We start from the raw sequence: 16,912 nt of genomic DNA on the forward strand, positions 1-16,912 counted from the left end.
ATAAATTTGTTGAAGAGATTTCAATTTATTTTATTTCTTTTTCTTAATATCGCTTTAATGCGCGATGTTTCGTTTTGTAATTGTTTTTGGTTTTGTTTTTTTTTTTTTATTTGTTTTATTGTTTTTAGCGTTTAATGCTACCACAAAATATATTCTCATATACATATATATATTATATATATTTATTTAGTTATCGACTACTTAGAGAACATCATTAACTCGAATAGTTCTTGGCAGTTACATTGCATATTCATTTAATTTAAAAATTTGCTTCTGCTGCTTGCGCTTTTTTTTTTTTTTTGTGGATTTATTTATTTATTTTTTTTTTTTGTATTCAGTTTTCTTTGATTTAGCTTTTTATTTCAATTGGGTTTTTGTTGCATTTAACGTGCGACATGAATATACATAAATAATTCTCTTTTATGTACATGTATTTTATATAATTTCTTTCACAAATTGAAAATGTGTTCGGTAAATTTGTTGTGCATTTTTCCCCCATGCTTTGTTGATCCCCCCGAATCGTTTTTCCCCCCGCTTTTCACCGGCCACTCTGCACCCAAAACATTACATAAGTTGAATATGTTTTTAAATTAATTGTTATACAAATTAGAGGACAAAATAATGCACTTAAAATCATTATAAATTCAGATGGCGCCACCTAGTGTTTGGGTTCTCACACAGTGTTCGATTTACAAAAAAAAAAAATATTTTTTTTTTTTTTTTGGTTATTTGCTCTGCTTGCCATTTTTTTACATGTATATCGATTGATTTGTTTTTTTTCTTTCTTTCGCATAGCTTTTTAAATTTGTTGTGATTTTTTTGTTGTTTGTTTTTAATTTGCATTTTTTTGCGCCATTTTCAAAAAGTTTTCTTGCAGATTTTTTTCAAAGCTAATTTGATGTAAATTAATATTTGTTAAATATTTTATTAAATAACTACTACATTGAGAAGGTGTTTATGTATTTGTGTCTGTGTGTTTGTGTTTTTGTGTATATGTGAGTGTGAGTGTGTGAAACACTGAATTAGAATTTTGATTTCGCATGCCACATTATGCATTTGTATTTGTATTTGAATTTTGTAGCATTTTCAACTACGTTTTCTTTTGTGTTTGTATTGCTGTTTGCATTTTGTTCGTTACAAAAACAGTTTAAACAATTTCTCGTTTATTGGCAGTGCAAGTTTTTTGTGTTCTCCATTTCGTGTGTACGTGGGCAACAAAAACAGAAATTGAAATTGTACAAAAAACCCCAAAACCGCAAATTTGCCGAAAACAAAAGCGCGCGCAACAATAAATTAGAGACAACAAATATAAATCACAATTATTAGATGAACATATGTGTGCCAAATAAATATTTCAAATGTCGGCCATTAATAATAATAAAAAAAAAGCACAAAAAAACTGTTGCACTAATCACTTTAGCATATTCAATTAAAATTTCGTTTTTTTTTTTTTGCAAGCAAAATGAGAAGCGAAAATCACAACAACACAAGGCATTGAACAAGGCAACTTGACGTGTGCGCCCCGTCGTTAGATGGCGCCAGTTGTCAAGTTGCTGCTGCTGTTCTTGTTGTTGTTGTTGTTGCGTTTTCAGCGCAGAGATCTCTCCAAGCCCATAAAGCAGCGGCCATTTTGGAGCTGTATATGTGTGTGTGTATGAATGTGTGTTGATGTATGTATGTAGCTGTATGTGTTGTGTCTGTGTGTGTGTGTGTGTGTTTGTTCTATAAGATACGACGAGTTATGTACTATATAATAGCATATATATATTGTGGTACCCTAAAACTCTCGAACTCGCTTCTTAAACTTGACTCGACTCGATCAATCGACTGCACTCGCTGCTGCTGCTCGCTCGTTCGCTCGCCATCAACGTTGATTGTTGCCATATTCGCGTTTCCAAACCAAGCTTTAGCTCAAGCCCTTGTTCCTTTCTTTTTCATCTTCATCTTCTTCTTCTTCACTTGTTCTTGCCCATTTGCCCTGACCAGCCTGCTGCCCAGCCTCCACATCGCATCATCGTGTGCGCTCGCTCTCGCTCTCTCTCTCTCGTTCAATCCCAGCCATTCTCCTTGATCATGTGCGCCAGCTCAATAATGAATTTACCCTCCTTATACTTTTGACTCGACTCGTATGCGTGCTCATATTTCCAGCCCAACGGCGTTTTGCAGCACTCGCAATAGATATCGGCGACCGCATGCAGTCCCGTTAAAAGGACTCGCTCCTCGGTCTGGCCACAGGCCACATTCACCACCGAATTGAAGAGATATGCCGGCCCCTGGCTGCCCTGAAATGATTTCGAGATGAGCTCGTCGTGGGATGCGAGATGAGCACGGCAATGAACACATGAGTAGGTCCGATTTGTGGACGGCAAGTAGGCTTGAAAGGTCTTAACCATTGTTGCTAAAAAAAATCTTCTTGCTCCTTGTTGCTGTTGTTGTTGCTGTTGCTTTGCTGGCTGCTGTTGTTCTTCTTGTTCTTGCTAGTCTTGGACTCTGGCTGTATCGCTGTTAGAGATGTTAGAGAAGTGCACTTCTTGGCTTTGTGTTGGCCCACTAAAAGAGACAAGAAACAGTTTGCTAATTAATCAAGAATAAATGCTGATCATTTTGGTAAACTCAGTATCATAAAAAACAAAAAGCAAATACGAGTATATATTAATAACTGAAAAGGTAATGCCAACTTTTTGCTAGCAAAGATAATCTATAAGCATAAAAATTATATCATATCTTTGTTTGATCTATAATCAAAATATGCTGGATATCTTATCTTTGCTGATTAATATTTCCATCTATATTAAATGATAAGCTTATTTTATGAATCAAATTGGTGTTCTAATCAAGTGGATTAACTGAGACAATTAGTTTGTGACATTTCTTCGAAAAAACTCCAATAAAACTTTTGTTCGAATTATTATAAGCTTTATATATAAATATCATATTATATTATTATCAAACTAAAATGATATTTTTATTTAAATATGAATAATATGATATTTCAAAAAGATTTGCTAGAATTATCATTAGTTTGAAATATAAATAATATATAAATAATTTATAATATATATATATAATTCTAACAAAATTTTTACTTTTAAAGATTCTAATTATATTCTTTATTTTTCTGTCCTTCTATACGGTATGATATTTTCATTTCAAGACAATAATTCCAAAACTTTTTTCAAAGATTCTTATTATATTATATATACATATTTCTATACTTTATTTGATTACTAGCCAAACTGGATTTTTTATATAATCTAATATTATTTTTGATATTTCTATGATAAACTTAATTTCAAAAATCGAAGTAATGCTTTTAAAGATTATCAGGAAATATACATTTATATTGTCATCTATAAAACATAAACATAATTTTGAAATTGAGTTGATGTTCTATTAAATTGTCTAAGCTAAACATTAATTTGAATGTGCATTGAGTCTACATATCAATATTAAGCTAATGATAACTATAACGTAATATTTATTTCAATGATCCCTATGTATATATTTTCTTACTTTATTTAAATTTCATAAATTGTTTTTTTACATTTTTTTTTTTTTACTTTATTTGAAATTCATTAATTGTTTTTCAAATTTATTTTTTTTTTTTACTTTATTTTAAATTTATCAATTGTTTTGTATTTATTTAAATTTTGGCTCATTTGATTTCATTTTACTTTGCTTTGTTATGGCAAATTTCCTTAGGAAAGCTGCACAGTTTTCAGCATGAAAGTTTTAATTATTTGCTTTAGATGGAACATTACTTTTGTTGGCCCTGTGTTAAGCTCACCTGCTGAGACCGGGGCAAAAGGCTCTGCTGCTGCTGCTGCTGCTACTGTTGGGCGTTAACTGCGCGCGTTGCTTACGGTCAGCGACAACGACGACGACGATGATGATGAGAACGACGGCGCCGCGACAACAACGACAGAGACAGAGACAGAAGCAGTGGCAGAGGCAGAGGCAGAGGCTGAAGCAGTGGCAGCGACTGTAGCTGCGGCTGCGGCTGCTGTCATTGAACGATTATGTCCAGCGTCGTCTGCCAGAATGTCGTCGTGGGTCACAGAACAAACCTCAGTCTCAGTCTCCTCTCAGCTTAATGCAATCGCAGCGACAGCGACGTCAACGTCGACCGATGTCAATGTGTGTTGGTTGTCTTGTGTGTGTGTGTTTGTAATGCGTGCGCTGCAGATGTTGCCTTTTGTCTGCAAGCAACGGTTGTCTGTCTGTTCCCAATGTTCCCTCTCTGTTCCCACTTGCCGCTGTTCCCACTTGTGCTGCTGCTGCTGCTGTTCCACGTGCGCTCACTTTTCTGTTTGTGTATAATTGTTGTTCTTGTTGCTGTTGTTGTATGTATTGTATATATCAGATTTCCTGCCAAAGACAAAAGACAAAGACAAATGATTATTAATGCATGTGCGTTGTCAGTCATACTATAAAATGCAAGCAACAACAACAATGCTAACGCCAATGGCGGCGCTGTTATGCAAAAGCCCAAACAAAGGAGAGCGCAAGCGAAAAAGAAACAGCGAGAGAGTGAGCAAAAGGGGGGGGACTGTGGGAGAGTGGGAGAGAGCGAAGGCAATGCAATGCCATTATTGATTTCCATTTTCACATTCGTCTCTTTTCAGCCATTCAACACAAATGTGGCCTATTAACCGTGGTCCGCAAACATTCGAATATAAAAAAAAGTGAAACAGGGATGCAACAGCATGATCGCACTCTCGCACTCTCTCACTCTCTCCCTCTCTCTCTCACACGGCGGGCGGTCTGCGGCAATTCCTATTAGCGTCTTTGGCAACAAAATGATTTATGAGCAGCGCAATAGACGCCTCATCGCTTAGCGAGCGAGACGGCAAATGCCGAAACGATGCGCTCGCATTTACAGTAAACAGTAAACAGCTCCACACAGCCAACAAAATGAATCACATTTCACAGACATAACAAAAACACACACGCACACACACACACACACACACACACACACCGAAGGGCTGCAACAGCTAAACGGATTCCTTTTTTTTTGCATGTTGCAACCTTGATAGCCAGGAATTAACGTTAATCTAATGCAAGCACGCACTACACACCAACAGTGCACACTCGATACAATGAACTAAAAAAGCCAAAAGGTTAAAGCAATATAGGAAGTTCAGTACATAGTAAAAGGAGGATTTTATAAATATTTCTACATAAAAAATGACACAGTGTCATTACGTTAAGGTATCAATAAGTGTAAACAAGAAATAGATTACATTTCTGTAACATTTACTTTAGACGTAAAATAAAATTGTCAATAAAATCCTTTACAAACAATTTAGTTATTATTGCAAAATTAATATAAATTTAATACATACATAAAAAAATTCTTTTCGGCAAAAGCTTGTAATATTATTCAGTAGGGAATATTCAATTCTTTTCGAAAAATTAGATGCACTTTATTATTATAAATTTTGGTTGTCAACGCTGGGCGCGTTAAATTTGGATTCATTCAATAATGCTGAAAATAATTTAACCAAAGTAATTGATTACAATATTTAGCTTTAAAGCTAACAAATGACTTTTGCAAAATTTCAGGAAATGCATTCGCTCAATCTTTTATCACATCGATTTATATAATTGTGTGCATTCCATGTTTCACAATTAGCATCCCTGTTTCATTTCATTTCATTTTGTTTTTTATGTTTTTTGCTTTTTGGCGCGGTTGCCAAGCCCTCGATGGCGTCGACGTCGACGTCAGCGTCAGTTTGTCGCGTTTCTGTTCAATCTCCAATGCAAATTGGCTGACGCGACGAGTGGAAACAAAGAAACAGGAGAGCGTATGTGGGTGTGTGTGTGTGTGTGTATGTGGAACAAAGAAGTAACAACAGGGAAATGCACTTGGCCAGGGTGGCGCTGTTGTTGTTGTTGTTGCCGCTTTCTTGGCCCAGACAACAAAGAGTTGACTGATTCTTTAATACAAAGGAACGTATATGTATATACGTGTGTGTGTGTGTAATTATGGTGTTGGGGGCGTCCAAATATTAATTAGCATTTAGAATTAACAAAAAGCTAACAGAACTGTTCATTCATTAATTGATGCAAAGTGACCGAAAAAAAAAACAAAAGCACACTTCAGAAAAAAAACAACAAAATAATGGATAGAATCACAGCAAGAAGTGAACAGACGGCACAGAAGAGCAAGAGAAGCTAAAAGAAGCGAATGCTGCCGAAATTTTGCGAGTTCAGTGAACCAGCAATGCGCGAGAACGAAAGAGGGAGTGGGAGAGGGAGACGGAGAGAGAAAGCGAACGAGAAAAAGGAAGCTGAAAGTTCTTTGGCATCAGCGACGACGACGCAGCTTACGTTTTTGATTTCTATTAATTTTCGTTGTTATCGTTGCTGCTGTTGTTGTTATTGTTGTTGTTGTTGTTATTGTTGCTGAGCTTGTTGTTGTTAATGGTATTTATTTATTTTTGTTATTTGTTGCTTGCTGCTTGCCTTTTTTGCTTAGGAGCCACTTCACTTTTTATTTTGCAATCAAAAACCAAAGCGCGCTATGCGAATTGTAACGAGCAACTGACGCCGCTGCTGCTGCCGTTGCTGCTGCTGCTGCTGTTAGCAACTGATGGCAGCGAAACGACGCCAGCAGCGACGTCGCCGGCAGCAGCAGGCAGCATACAAAGAAGTAAAGAGAAGGCGCAGCGCAACAAGAAAAACAGACACAAACACACACACATACATATGTACATAGCATACAGGTGGCTGTGCAGCGCGTCAATTGCAAAATGAGCAAATATAACATGCATACATAATAAACACACACACACACATATGTACATATGGTACATTCATACATATTTATGCATAGTATACACGCATATTACATGCAATCAAGCAAAATCAAGAGAGAGAGAACACTTCAAGCAATTTACTTGGTTCGCAGCAACAACAACTCAAAGTAACTACGCGTGTCTCTATTTTAACTGTGTGTGTTTGTATGTGTGAATGCGCAAGGTAAATGCAAAAACCAATACACATGTGTCTGTGTATGTGTGTGTGTGTGTGTGTGCACACATACAGTGCGCACCAATTACCGTTAGAAATGTTAACCCAATATTCTTGTTGCATTGCCCGTTTATTCTTCTTGTTCTTGTTGTTGTTGCTGCTACTGCTAAGTGTGGGCATATAACAGCAGCAGCAACAACAACAACAGCAACAGCGTTTAAAGCCGCAAACAAGGTGGCCACGCTGTTTTTCTGCGTGTCACACACACTCACCTATAAAAATACACACACGCACGCACACTTTTAATTTGCATTTTAATGCAAACCTTCTATAATTGCTTTTTTGTTTTTCATTCTCTACTATAATTTGTATAAATTGTGGTGCCAATAATTGGTCAAAACTAATTGGTTGAAAACGAAAACAAAAAACTCACTTTAAAAAGCAACAATTAAATGCCAACGTTCATTTTCTTTATTAGCCAATACATTTTCCTTTTTTCTTTAACATTCTACGGAAAGCTTGCTTAGTTCATTGAAATTATAGATAGACAAATTTCCTTGTCGCTTTAAAATTAAATTTCACAAAAATAATTAAAATAAATAGGTTACCTAATAATTTTAGTTCAATAAATTTAAATGGAGACACGCTATCGTAAATATTCTAAATTATAATTAAAAAAATTTTCTTCTGAGGTTGCAAAATAAATGAAAAGGTTTCAGTAAAAAAACAAAACCAATTTGTCAATTTGTTTTTTTTATTCGGCTCTAAATTTTTCTATAAATTTGCTCTTTAATTTATTGAAAACTAATTTAGGGCAAATATTCAAAAGTTAATAATTGTACATTGAAAAAGTTAAATTAAATTGATTCTAAATACTTTTTTTTTTAATTATACAAGTAAAAAAAAAAGGCTTCAAGACCTATTAAAAGATATAACAAGAACAACTTTGAATCATTCGAAGTTGCATTGCGAATTGTTATCAGCGAACTTGACAACATTTGATATACATATGTATGTATTTTGATTAATTTGGCGGGGTCAATACTTTCGAGTTGCACTGTAAAAGAAAAGCCAATGTACTGAATATTGTACTGCGCTGTAGTTTTGTTGTTCTGCTTATTTCTCTTGTTGTTGTTGTTGTTGCTAATGGTTTTCTGTATCTGTATCAGACTGTGATAAGTCGTTGTTGTTGTTGTCGTCGTTGTTGTTTGACTGGCTAGCAACGTTACCTTGCCCTCCCTCTTCCCTATTTCTGCACCACCTACTTCCAACACCCCAACAGCACTCAACGTGCTGATTTCGCTGTTGCACGCAACCAGTTTTATGCAGCCGACAGCAATTCAGAACATCAGCTGTTCTCGTTCAATTGACAATACTTATTTGCACTTATAATGCGATTCTTGAAGCACTCAACACACACTTTTTAACCACACACTCGCCCCAAATTTATGAGTATTATTATTATTATTCTTATTGTTATTGTTATTGTTGCTGCGCCTACGTTTTCTCTTCTCTTCTTTCCTTTTTTTTTTGTTGTTGCCCGCGTCTTTAAGTCAACAGAATTTTTGCGTCGTTCTTCTTTTATCACACACACCGACAAAGAGGACAGAGAGCACACACAGACATACGCAGCACTTGTTTTTGTTGTTGGTTTGTGGTGTGGTTTTGTGGTGAAGCTGCCTTGTGGTTGTTGTATTTGTTTGACTGGGGTCAATGCTAGCCTTATGTATAAGTGTTGTAAAATGCAAAATGCTAACAAAATTGCGATTTACGATTAACACTTTGCTCAAGTGAGGGGAGCAGATAAAGTTGCGCTGTCTCCTCACACGCTATCAGTTGAAATACAGCAACAAAAATGTCAAAACAGAAAAAAAACAGAGAAAAAAAACAGCTGATGAAACAAAAATAACAATCTTATCAGACGGCAAAACAAAAAAAATAACAGAATTTATTGCGTTGCGGAGCAGCAGCGAGGCAGCACCAAACACATACATACATATTCATACATACATGTACATATATGTACGTGTGTTTTGGATGTGTTGTCTGATGTATTGGGTAGCGGGAGTGTGAGAGCGAGAGCCCTTCTGGCGAAAAAGAGATGGAAAGAAAGCGTAAACAAAAATACAGCGCAGAAACAGCTGTGTTGCTGTGTTCACACACACACTAGCAGAGAGCAGCTGTATTGCGCATGTGTGTGTAATGCTTATACACGAACACAAATAGAAACAAAACCAGAAAGCGAAATGAAGTCCTTGTCTTCCCACGGGTAACAACAACAACAACAAAGACAAAGCAAAGACCAACAGGGAACAGCTGAGTGCAAAAGCAACAGTGATGGCAACGAAAAAAGACCGCGAAAGAGAGATCAGATGAATGAACTCTAATGACGCTCGCTCGCTCGCACTTCGTTCTCTCCTCGCTATCTCTACCTCACTCGCTCGCACTTGCCAATGTTTATGGTGCTGTGGAGTTGCTAAAAGACGCAATTTGTTTAGCAGCAGCAGCAGCCCCCAAAAACGAACACACAAAGGCTAGCATACACATACACGCTTACACATCCATGTGCATAACTGTGTGTGTGTGTGTGTATATAAGGGGACACAAATATACTAGCAGAAAAAAGCGTTCTTGTTTTTGGATTTGTACGCAGCAAACTGCGTTGCAATCTTGCCATTGTTGTTGCTGTGGTTGCTTCTATGCTGTGGGATGTGAGTGTGTATGTGTGTGTCAAGAGGATAGAGGAAGGGGGTCAAACAAACCTAATATACGTATGAATATATACACATACATACATATATGCATTTTGCACACTCGCTCATTCGATTGCATTTTTTTTTTCTCAACAACAAATGGCAAATCTTTTAACAACTTACGATTCTGTTGGAGTTGCAGTTGCAGTTTTCTTGTGCTTTCTTGTTGTTGTTGCTGCTGTTGTTGTTGTGTTGTGTTGTTGTGCGATGCACAAACATACAAACAAGCACACACACACACACTCGAGCACACAAACAATCACACACACACAGCACACACACGCACAAGACTAGACAACAACAACGAGAGCCACTCAGCTTAGTAGATGGCACTTAATTGTGATTTGTGATTCTTTTTACACCTTTATTGCAGTTGTTGTTGTAGTTGTTTGTACAATTCTAACGCAACACTTTTGCATTATTCTGAACTTCTTTCCAATTTATTGCACCACCGAACATCACATTTGTTGTTTGCGTTTGCTCATTTTGCGTGCTGTGTGTGTGTTTTTCTATTTCTATTTTTTTTTTGCTGTGGGGGGCGCTCGCTGTGATGTGCGTTGTGTGTTTGTGTGGTGAACTCTGTTACCGAGCCACTTACATTTCCGTAAGCTGGTCACACGCTGTACAATTGCCAATGACTATTTTCGCAAGTATACTGTGACATTTGCAGTATATTCGAAAATTGATCTTATGGTCACTCTGTACTCTGCTTGCTGTAGCACTTGACATTACATCGATATCCACTCTAAAAATCGATAATATCGATATTAGTGCTGGTTTCAAAAATTCAAAAATGTTTACTATTCTACAAAAATGCGATTTTCTCGAAAACGTATAACACGATTTGAATAAAACAAATTGCAAAACATTCGAATCTTTTATGTTTATATTATAGCAATGCGCGCCTTCTCAGACAAAGTCTAGGAGAGCGTATAATCGAAAAATGTAGATGTTATTTTGAATTTTCTCGGAAACTATGATAATTTGCTATGTAGTACATATTGGGAAATGATACATATGTTAATTATCTATTTTTTAAAGTATTGACCAATTATGTACATAGTCAAAATGTTGAAAAATCTGCAAAACAAAAATTCGACGCTAACTTTTTACTAGCTTCGCAGATGTTAAGCGTTGCCATGCCAAATTGAAATTGATTTGTAATTTTCGCAATAATCACAAAATTTGAATTTTCCCGAAATCGGCTATACCGATTTTAATAAAACAAAAAGCAAAATATTTGTCTATTTGATTTGAATAGAATGAAATAGAGCGATATGGCCCACAAGTTCTGCAAATATGAAGAATAATTTGATGATAGCGTTAACATAGCGTTTTGCCGCTAACAGTGGTCAAGTAAACTGCAAAATTACGATTTAAATAAGAATATAAAATTGCGTATATTTATTAATTTTAACATAGCAATATATATGTAAATAGAGTATTTAAATGTAATTTTAAATTATAGTTATAGTTGATTCATTTAGTTATTTTCTGCAAGAATTAGAAATCCCGCTAAAGTCCAAATGGTGTTATTTAACATTGACTGGTTCCACGCTGGTTCCAGTTATTTGATACACCTGCGAAATGAACTTGTTTTTGCGGGTTAGAAAAAAAGGTAAATTTTCTCAAAAACAGCCCAAAGGATTTGAACCAAAATTGCTAAATATCTTCCTTATAGTTGTATCTACGAAAGTATAATGTGCGCTATGGCCGACAAGGAAGTAAAAAAAGTTATGGTCATTAATCGGCAACATTGATTTTTTGTGCTAATTTTGTATGGGGCTGGAGCTGAGGTTATCCTACTTTTCATGAAATATCTCAAAACGACTTAGGATAAATTAATGATTTTTTGAGGGTATATTTATAAAACAATACTCTATAACTTGTCATAAGCAGATTTGGCAGATAACTCGTCAAAGCCGAGATATTGGCAAAAATGTTGCTACCCCAATTTTTCATTCACGATTTTAGTGCATAAATACTGCACGAAATTTGACGAACATAGATTTAATAGAAGGATAATTTAATTTTCTATTGTTTTACATTTAAACTTTTTTAATTTAAGTAAAAAGACGAAAATAAAAAGTTTTTTTTAGCCGATATTTTTTTTTTATCGATATGTGACGCTAAAGTTGCGGGGCTATCTCGACGCACATCACTTTTTCTGCATTCATCCAAAATGTCGTTTGGCATTTATCGATAAGTGATCGACGTGCGGCAAGCCAAGGAAACATTTTTAAAAACTAAATACAAATTAAATAATGCTGCAAAATCAGAAGGCTGCTTACTATAGCATTTGTATAGTTGATTAATAAAACTCAATTCAATAAAAACTGACCGGGCAGACTAAATACTAAAAAATTAAAGCTCATATTATTTGCGAATTTGATTCCGCAACAGTTATTAATCGATATAGCTACTGCATCGATAGCTGTCTTGAATACATTTTACATCGCTACTCGGCGGTAGCAGCGGCGTCGTTGTCGCTCTCTCTTTCCCTCTCTCAGTCACTCAGTGTGCACTCTGCTCGGAAATCCGCGTTATATTATTTCATGCTTGTGTTTTTTTTTTGTGTGCGTGCAAATTTATTACAGAAAATCTATGTGAATGCCGCAACGGATGTGCAACATTGAAAATTTGAAACACAACGCCAGTGGTGAGAGCAAAGAATCGCGAATTGTTTAATTCAGCACCAAGCAACACACAAAAATTTGCAGTGCGTGTGTTTTGTTATTTTATATTCTGGTGCGCCTGCCGCCGGCTTGCCATTCACCCCGCTCGCCGCGCCACCAATAAGAAAATTGCGCGAGTGTATTTTTCGCGCTTTTCGAGTTCCTTGCTGTTGTTGTTATTGTCGTTGTCGTTGTCGTCGATGTGTGTGTCGAAGTAATTGCAAAAAAATAATGGATCTATTTGATATGGTGCGCGCAGCGCCGCCACCAAAAAACATTCGAGAACGTTCAACAGCAGCCAAGGATACGGATGAGGACAGCAGAGGTAACGTGTGGCAATGTTGCAAGCAGCTCGCAAAATATTTAATGACATTTCATTTGCATACATTTTGTAGGTATAACAAGTGATGAGCCACTAGACACCGCATTAGGTAAAGTTACATGAATTAATAATAGAATACAACATCATTTAAAATGCTTAATCATGTGCAGATGATGATGACAGTGAGGATGCGGCCATAAGACAAGCGGTAGCCAGCGTGCAGATAAAGATGGATGAGTCGGAGAACGACGAGACAGAGAAACCAGACAGCGATTTACTCGATGCGGATGCGGACGGGGATGCGGACGAGGTGGAGATGGAGGTGGATAATGATGGTGAGCTGTTGCAGCCGTTGCCGCCCAAGACCAAGGCTCAACAAAAAATGTTTGCAGACGTGCAGCCACCGACGAAGCGCAAGAGGTCGCGTACAGAAGCTGCAACAAAGTCTACACCAACAGTTTCATCTGGGTTGCCACTGAAACAGTGTGTTGTGCGCATCAAGCGCCTTACTCATGACGAGATCGAAGCACATCGACCGATGACAACGACGACGCCGTCGCCACCAAAACGTGGACGACCTCGCAAGCGACGCGCTGACGAAACAACAACGTCACAACAACAACAACAACAACAGCAAAAACATTCGGTATCGCCGCCCAAAAAGTCCAGGCTGAGTTCGAGTAAAGTGCACATCAAGTTGCGACCGAATGGCGGCGATAAGCACAGCGAGCTAACAAAATTCACGCGCGCCCAAACGCCGCCAGCTCGCACACCAAGTAAGTCACCCTCAAAAGTGGCCACCACCACAACAACGAAAACCAGGCGGCGACCCAATGTGCCCGGCTTTGTTAGCAAGAAAACGATTAAGCGTTATGGCAAACGTTTCTTCAACTGCGTTGTGATTGTGAAGCGCCTCAAACATTCCCCCAATATTCAGAGCAACATCAATGCAGCAACCAGCAGCGGCAACAAGTCGAACAAACGCAAATCGAAATCCAATTTATCGGTATCGTTTAGCGAAGCTGTCGAAATCTTCGGCATGAGTCCTCGCAAATCCTCCTCAGCATCGTCCACGCGAACGGTGCCAACGCGTCTGCAGCGTGTGGATGCCACAGGCAATGTGGTGGAAGACATTGAGTTGCCCCGCTTGTCAGCAGCATCAGCGACAACAGCAACAACAACACCAACACAATGCGACAGCGCCACAAAACGTTCGCGTGCCACCAGCGGCAGCAGCTGCAATGGACGCGGTGGTAAGCGCAGCGGCAAATCGAAGCGTTCGTTGCGTGTGCCAGTCTCTGGGCTGGCGAGCTTAAGCATCGAAGATAGCCAGGATGCGAATGCAGACGATGAGTACATAGGTAGGTTGAACAGTTACAGATTACAATATTATGGCTTAACTTTCTTTTTTGTTGCAGTGCCGAATGAATTACCTGAACATCCGACAAAGTCGGGCGTGCGTCGCTCTGGCACTCCAAATCCGACTGTGAAACGCGTCACGACCACCACCACCATCAGCGATGAAGATGATGATGACGATGACGATGCAGATGCAGTCGAGCCAGAGCCTGCGACCAAGTCCAGTCGAGATGTCAGGCTAGCGAAGCGCGCTAGCGATGTCAAACCGCCAACTGAACATCCAAAACCTGCCGCTAAACGCTCAAGGGACAAAGCCTCAGAACCTTTGGCAGAGACAACAGCAAAGTCGCTGGCTGTTGAAACAGACGAAGAGGAGCCAGAGGCAGGGACAGCAGCTGCGACGTCAGTAAAAAAGCGAAACGTTAGACGAAGAAAATGCTGTTGTGGCTAAAGAGTCAGCAGAAGAAGAAGCTGCTGCTATTGAAACTGCTATTGATGCCGTGGAACAGGAACTGGAGAAGCTGCAATGGGAACTAGATGGGGAAACAACTAAAGTGGCAGTGGCGAACAAAGATGAGGAGGATAAGGCTGCTGATGAAGTGAAGGCGGACGACGCAAAGCTCCTCACAAAAGATATGAAAGAGGATGAGGAAGAGCTGCTGGAGCAGCCGTTGCAGCTGCACAGCGACGAAGATGACGAGGCCAAGCCCGAGTTGCCCACAGTGAAGTCGGATGACAAGTCGCTGGATACTAACCCACAGCAGGACGAAGACAAACTGAAGACGACGGCGACGACGACGATGACGACGACGACGGTGAAGGCGACAACGACGACAAAATCAGAAGCCGAGTCAAAAGGTGATTTGCTATCGCCGGCATCGCTGGATGTTACCACTGATGACATTTTGGAGATACAAACCTCACTTGAAGATGAACGCTATCTAACGCTCAACTCACCTTGTCTCTCCCTCACCCAACGACGCGATCGCGATCGCGATCTACGCTTAGAGTCGCCCGATTCAAATGCGAGCTTCAAGTCGGCCCAACACATCGAGATAAATGAGGATGATGTGCCGACACCGCTGCGCGTGGATCCGTCCGATTTGGCGGATGACTTGATGTCACCCTCATCATCCTCAGTTGCCGCCACACAAAAGCAGCAAAAGGAGGATGAGGAAGAGGGAGAGGGCGAGGGCAAGGGCGAGGAGGAGCAGGGCCAGGAGCAGGAAGAAGATCAAGAGCATAACATATTCAATGGCAGCGAAGTGGTGGCCAGCGGTTCTAGTTTGGGACAAGAGACATTTTCGGCACTGGATGAAATGCCCAATCTGGATGTCGATGAGCTGGGTCAGCTTGTTGGTGCGTATTCTCAAATTTATTGCCTTTCTCAATGATTTCTAACTATTTTTATTGTTTGTTTTTGTTTTTATACAGAGCCAGACTATCAAATGAGCAACAGCCGTAATGCCAACTCCAGAGATACTCCGGATGATATTATGAAACTGTTAGAGTCTTAGGTCAAGTCAAGTGAAGTCTTATAGGCAGCTTAAAAAATACTAAAGTAAAATGGCAAAGAAAAACATAAGCAAAAGAACGTGTCAAACAAACAACAAAGTTAAGCATAGAACAGACAACACAAACACAAACACATACACATACACATATTAACATACTCTCCATCGCTTTCACATCTTTCTGTCTCGCTCTGAATCGAGTATATTTCTGGCAATCTATCTGACACTCTTACGCAGCATCCATCACAACTCTATCGCCATATTTTGGGTGTTATATTTATAATATAATATCAGAAAGTCTCCAGAATTAGTTATATAGTTCAACTATGTTAGTTTTCGTATATAAGTATTTTTGGAAAATTGTTTGTCTCCTTTGTTTTTGAAATGTTTTCTTTTTTTTTTATTTTACATTAACTATATAACTTCAACGTTAGTCACTCAGCGCACTGAAACAGTATATCTAAATGAAATTTTTGATTGTTTTATATATTTAATAATGATTGCCCACTATGGGTGCTGAACTCAGTGATTGATGTGTACAACAAAATTACTCATTTATACTGGGAAAAGAAGTATAGGAAGTTCAAGTATTTCGCTTGGTTGGTTTGTGGGCGTAGAGTAGAGTAACTCGAGAGCTATTCTTAAACTTCGCTCACTTCCATGAACACACAGCTCTAGTCCGCCGAGCTCTTGACACAATATTGCAGATTACAAAATCGAGCACGGTTCATACACACACACACACAAACACACACACATTCAGTTAGTTTATATCGCTGCACAGACACACAGACACAAACACACACACATCATCACTACACAGAAATAAGAAAGGATAAAAATTAACTTGTAACTGCTCTGACTTAGAATTTACAATACGAAGAAGCTGTAAATCTAATTGATGTATTATTTAATAAATAAAAGTCGATATGTAAATGGATAGACTAAACTTTGACAGCTTTTTATTAAAATACTGTATTGGTATTCTTTTTTTTATAGTAATAATATGAGATCTCATGTTCTCAACTGAAAACTTTGGTTGAAAATGTATTATTATTATTATAGAAAATTAAAAAATTAGAATACTCTTTACTCATCAACAGTTGCCTAAGTATTGAAATAATTTTCAATTTAAAAGCAATTTTGCATTGACACTAAAATGTTGCTTTCGTTTAAATTCCATTCATGTTATGTTTAACAGCGCGCGCACGCTTAACAGCGCTCAAGGGCCTGCGATGCTGTTAGACTCGAAATGGCGCTGTTAATGCAGAGCTGGCGCTGTTAATGCAATGCTGGCGCTGTTAATGCAGT

The 16,912-nt window shown here is 38.3% G+C and overlaps 2 protein-coding genes across 5 annotated transcripts; one reads left to right on the forward strand and one right to left on the reverse strand.

Moving 5' to 3' along the window:
* Positions 1 to 286: 286 nt before the first annotated feature.
* LOC133847143 (protein yippee-like) lies at positions 287 to 10,306 on the reverse strand. Of its 4 annotated transcripts, none has more exons than XM_062281954.1 (3): positions 9,855 to 10,306; positions 3,788 to 4,368; positions 287 to 2,550 (listed from the first exon to the last, which is right to left on the reverse strand). In XM_062281954.1, the coding sequence occupies exon 3, from the start codon at positions 2,391 to 2,393 to the stop codon at positions 2,049 to 2,051; it is 345 nt and encodes a 114-aa protein (XP_062137938.1). In that variant the 5' UTR covers positions 2,394 to 2,550; positions 3,788 to 4,368; positions 9,855 to 10,306; the 3' UTR covers positions 287 to 2,048. The 4 variants fall into 4 exon arrangements, with proteins under 4 accessions (XP_062137938.1, XP_062137939.1, XP_062137940.1 ...); XM_062281955.1 differs by lacking the exon at positions 9,855 to 10,306 and adding an exon at positions 6,337 to 6,478; XM_062281956.1 differs by lacking the exon at positions 9,855 to 10,306 and adding an exon at positions 6,328 to 6,453.
* Positions 10,307 to 12,224: 1,918 nt separating this feature from the next.
* LOC133847867 (hepatoma-derived growth factor-related protein 2) lies at positions 12,225 to 16,551 on the forward strand. Its single transcript, XM_062283137.1, is given in 6 exon segments — positions 12,225 to 12,731; positions 12,802 to 12,837; positions 12,899 to 14,089; positions 14,147 to 14,535; positions 14,537 to 15,446; positions 15,522 to 16,551. Coding segments are annotated over 6 exon segments (2,703 nt in total). The 5' UTR covers positions 12,225 to 12,637; the 3' UTR covers positions 15,605 to 16,551.
* Positions 16,552 to 16,912: the final 361 nt, after the last annotated feature.

Source organism: Drosophila sulfurigaster, chromosome X, assembly GCF_023558435.1.
Source record: "Drosophila sulfurigaster albostrigata strain 15112-1811.04 chromosome X, ASM2355843v2, whole genome shotgun sequence".
Taxonomy (NCBI): Eukaryota; Metazoa; Arthropoda; class Insecta; order Diptera; family Drosophilidae; genus Drosophila; species Drosophila sulfurigaster.

Coding starts and splice junctions, on each gene's coding strand:
- LOC133847143 (XM_062281954.1), bottom strand. CDS start 2,393: ATGGTTAAGACCTTTCAAGCCTACTTGCCGTCCACAAATCGGACCTAC.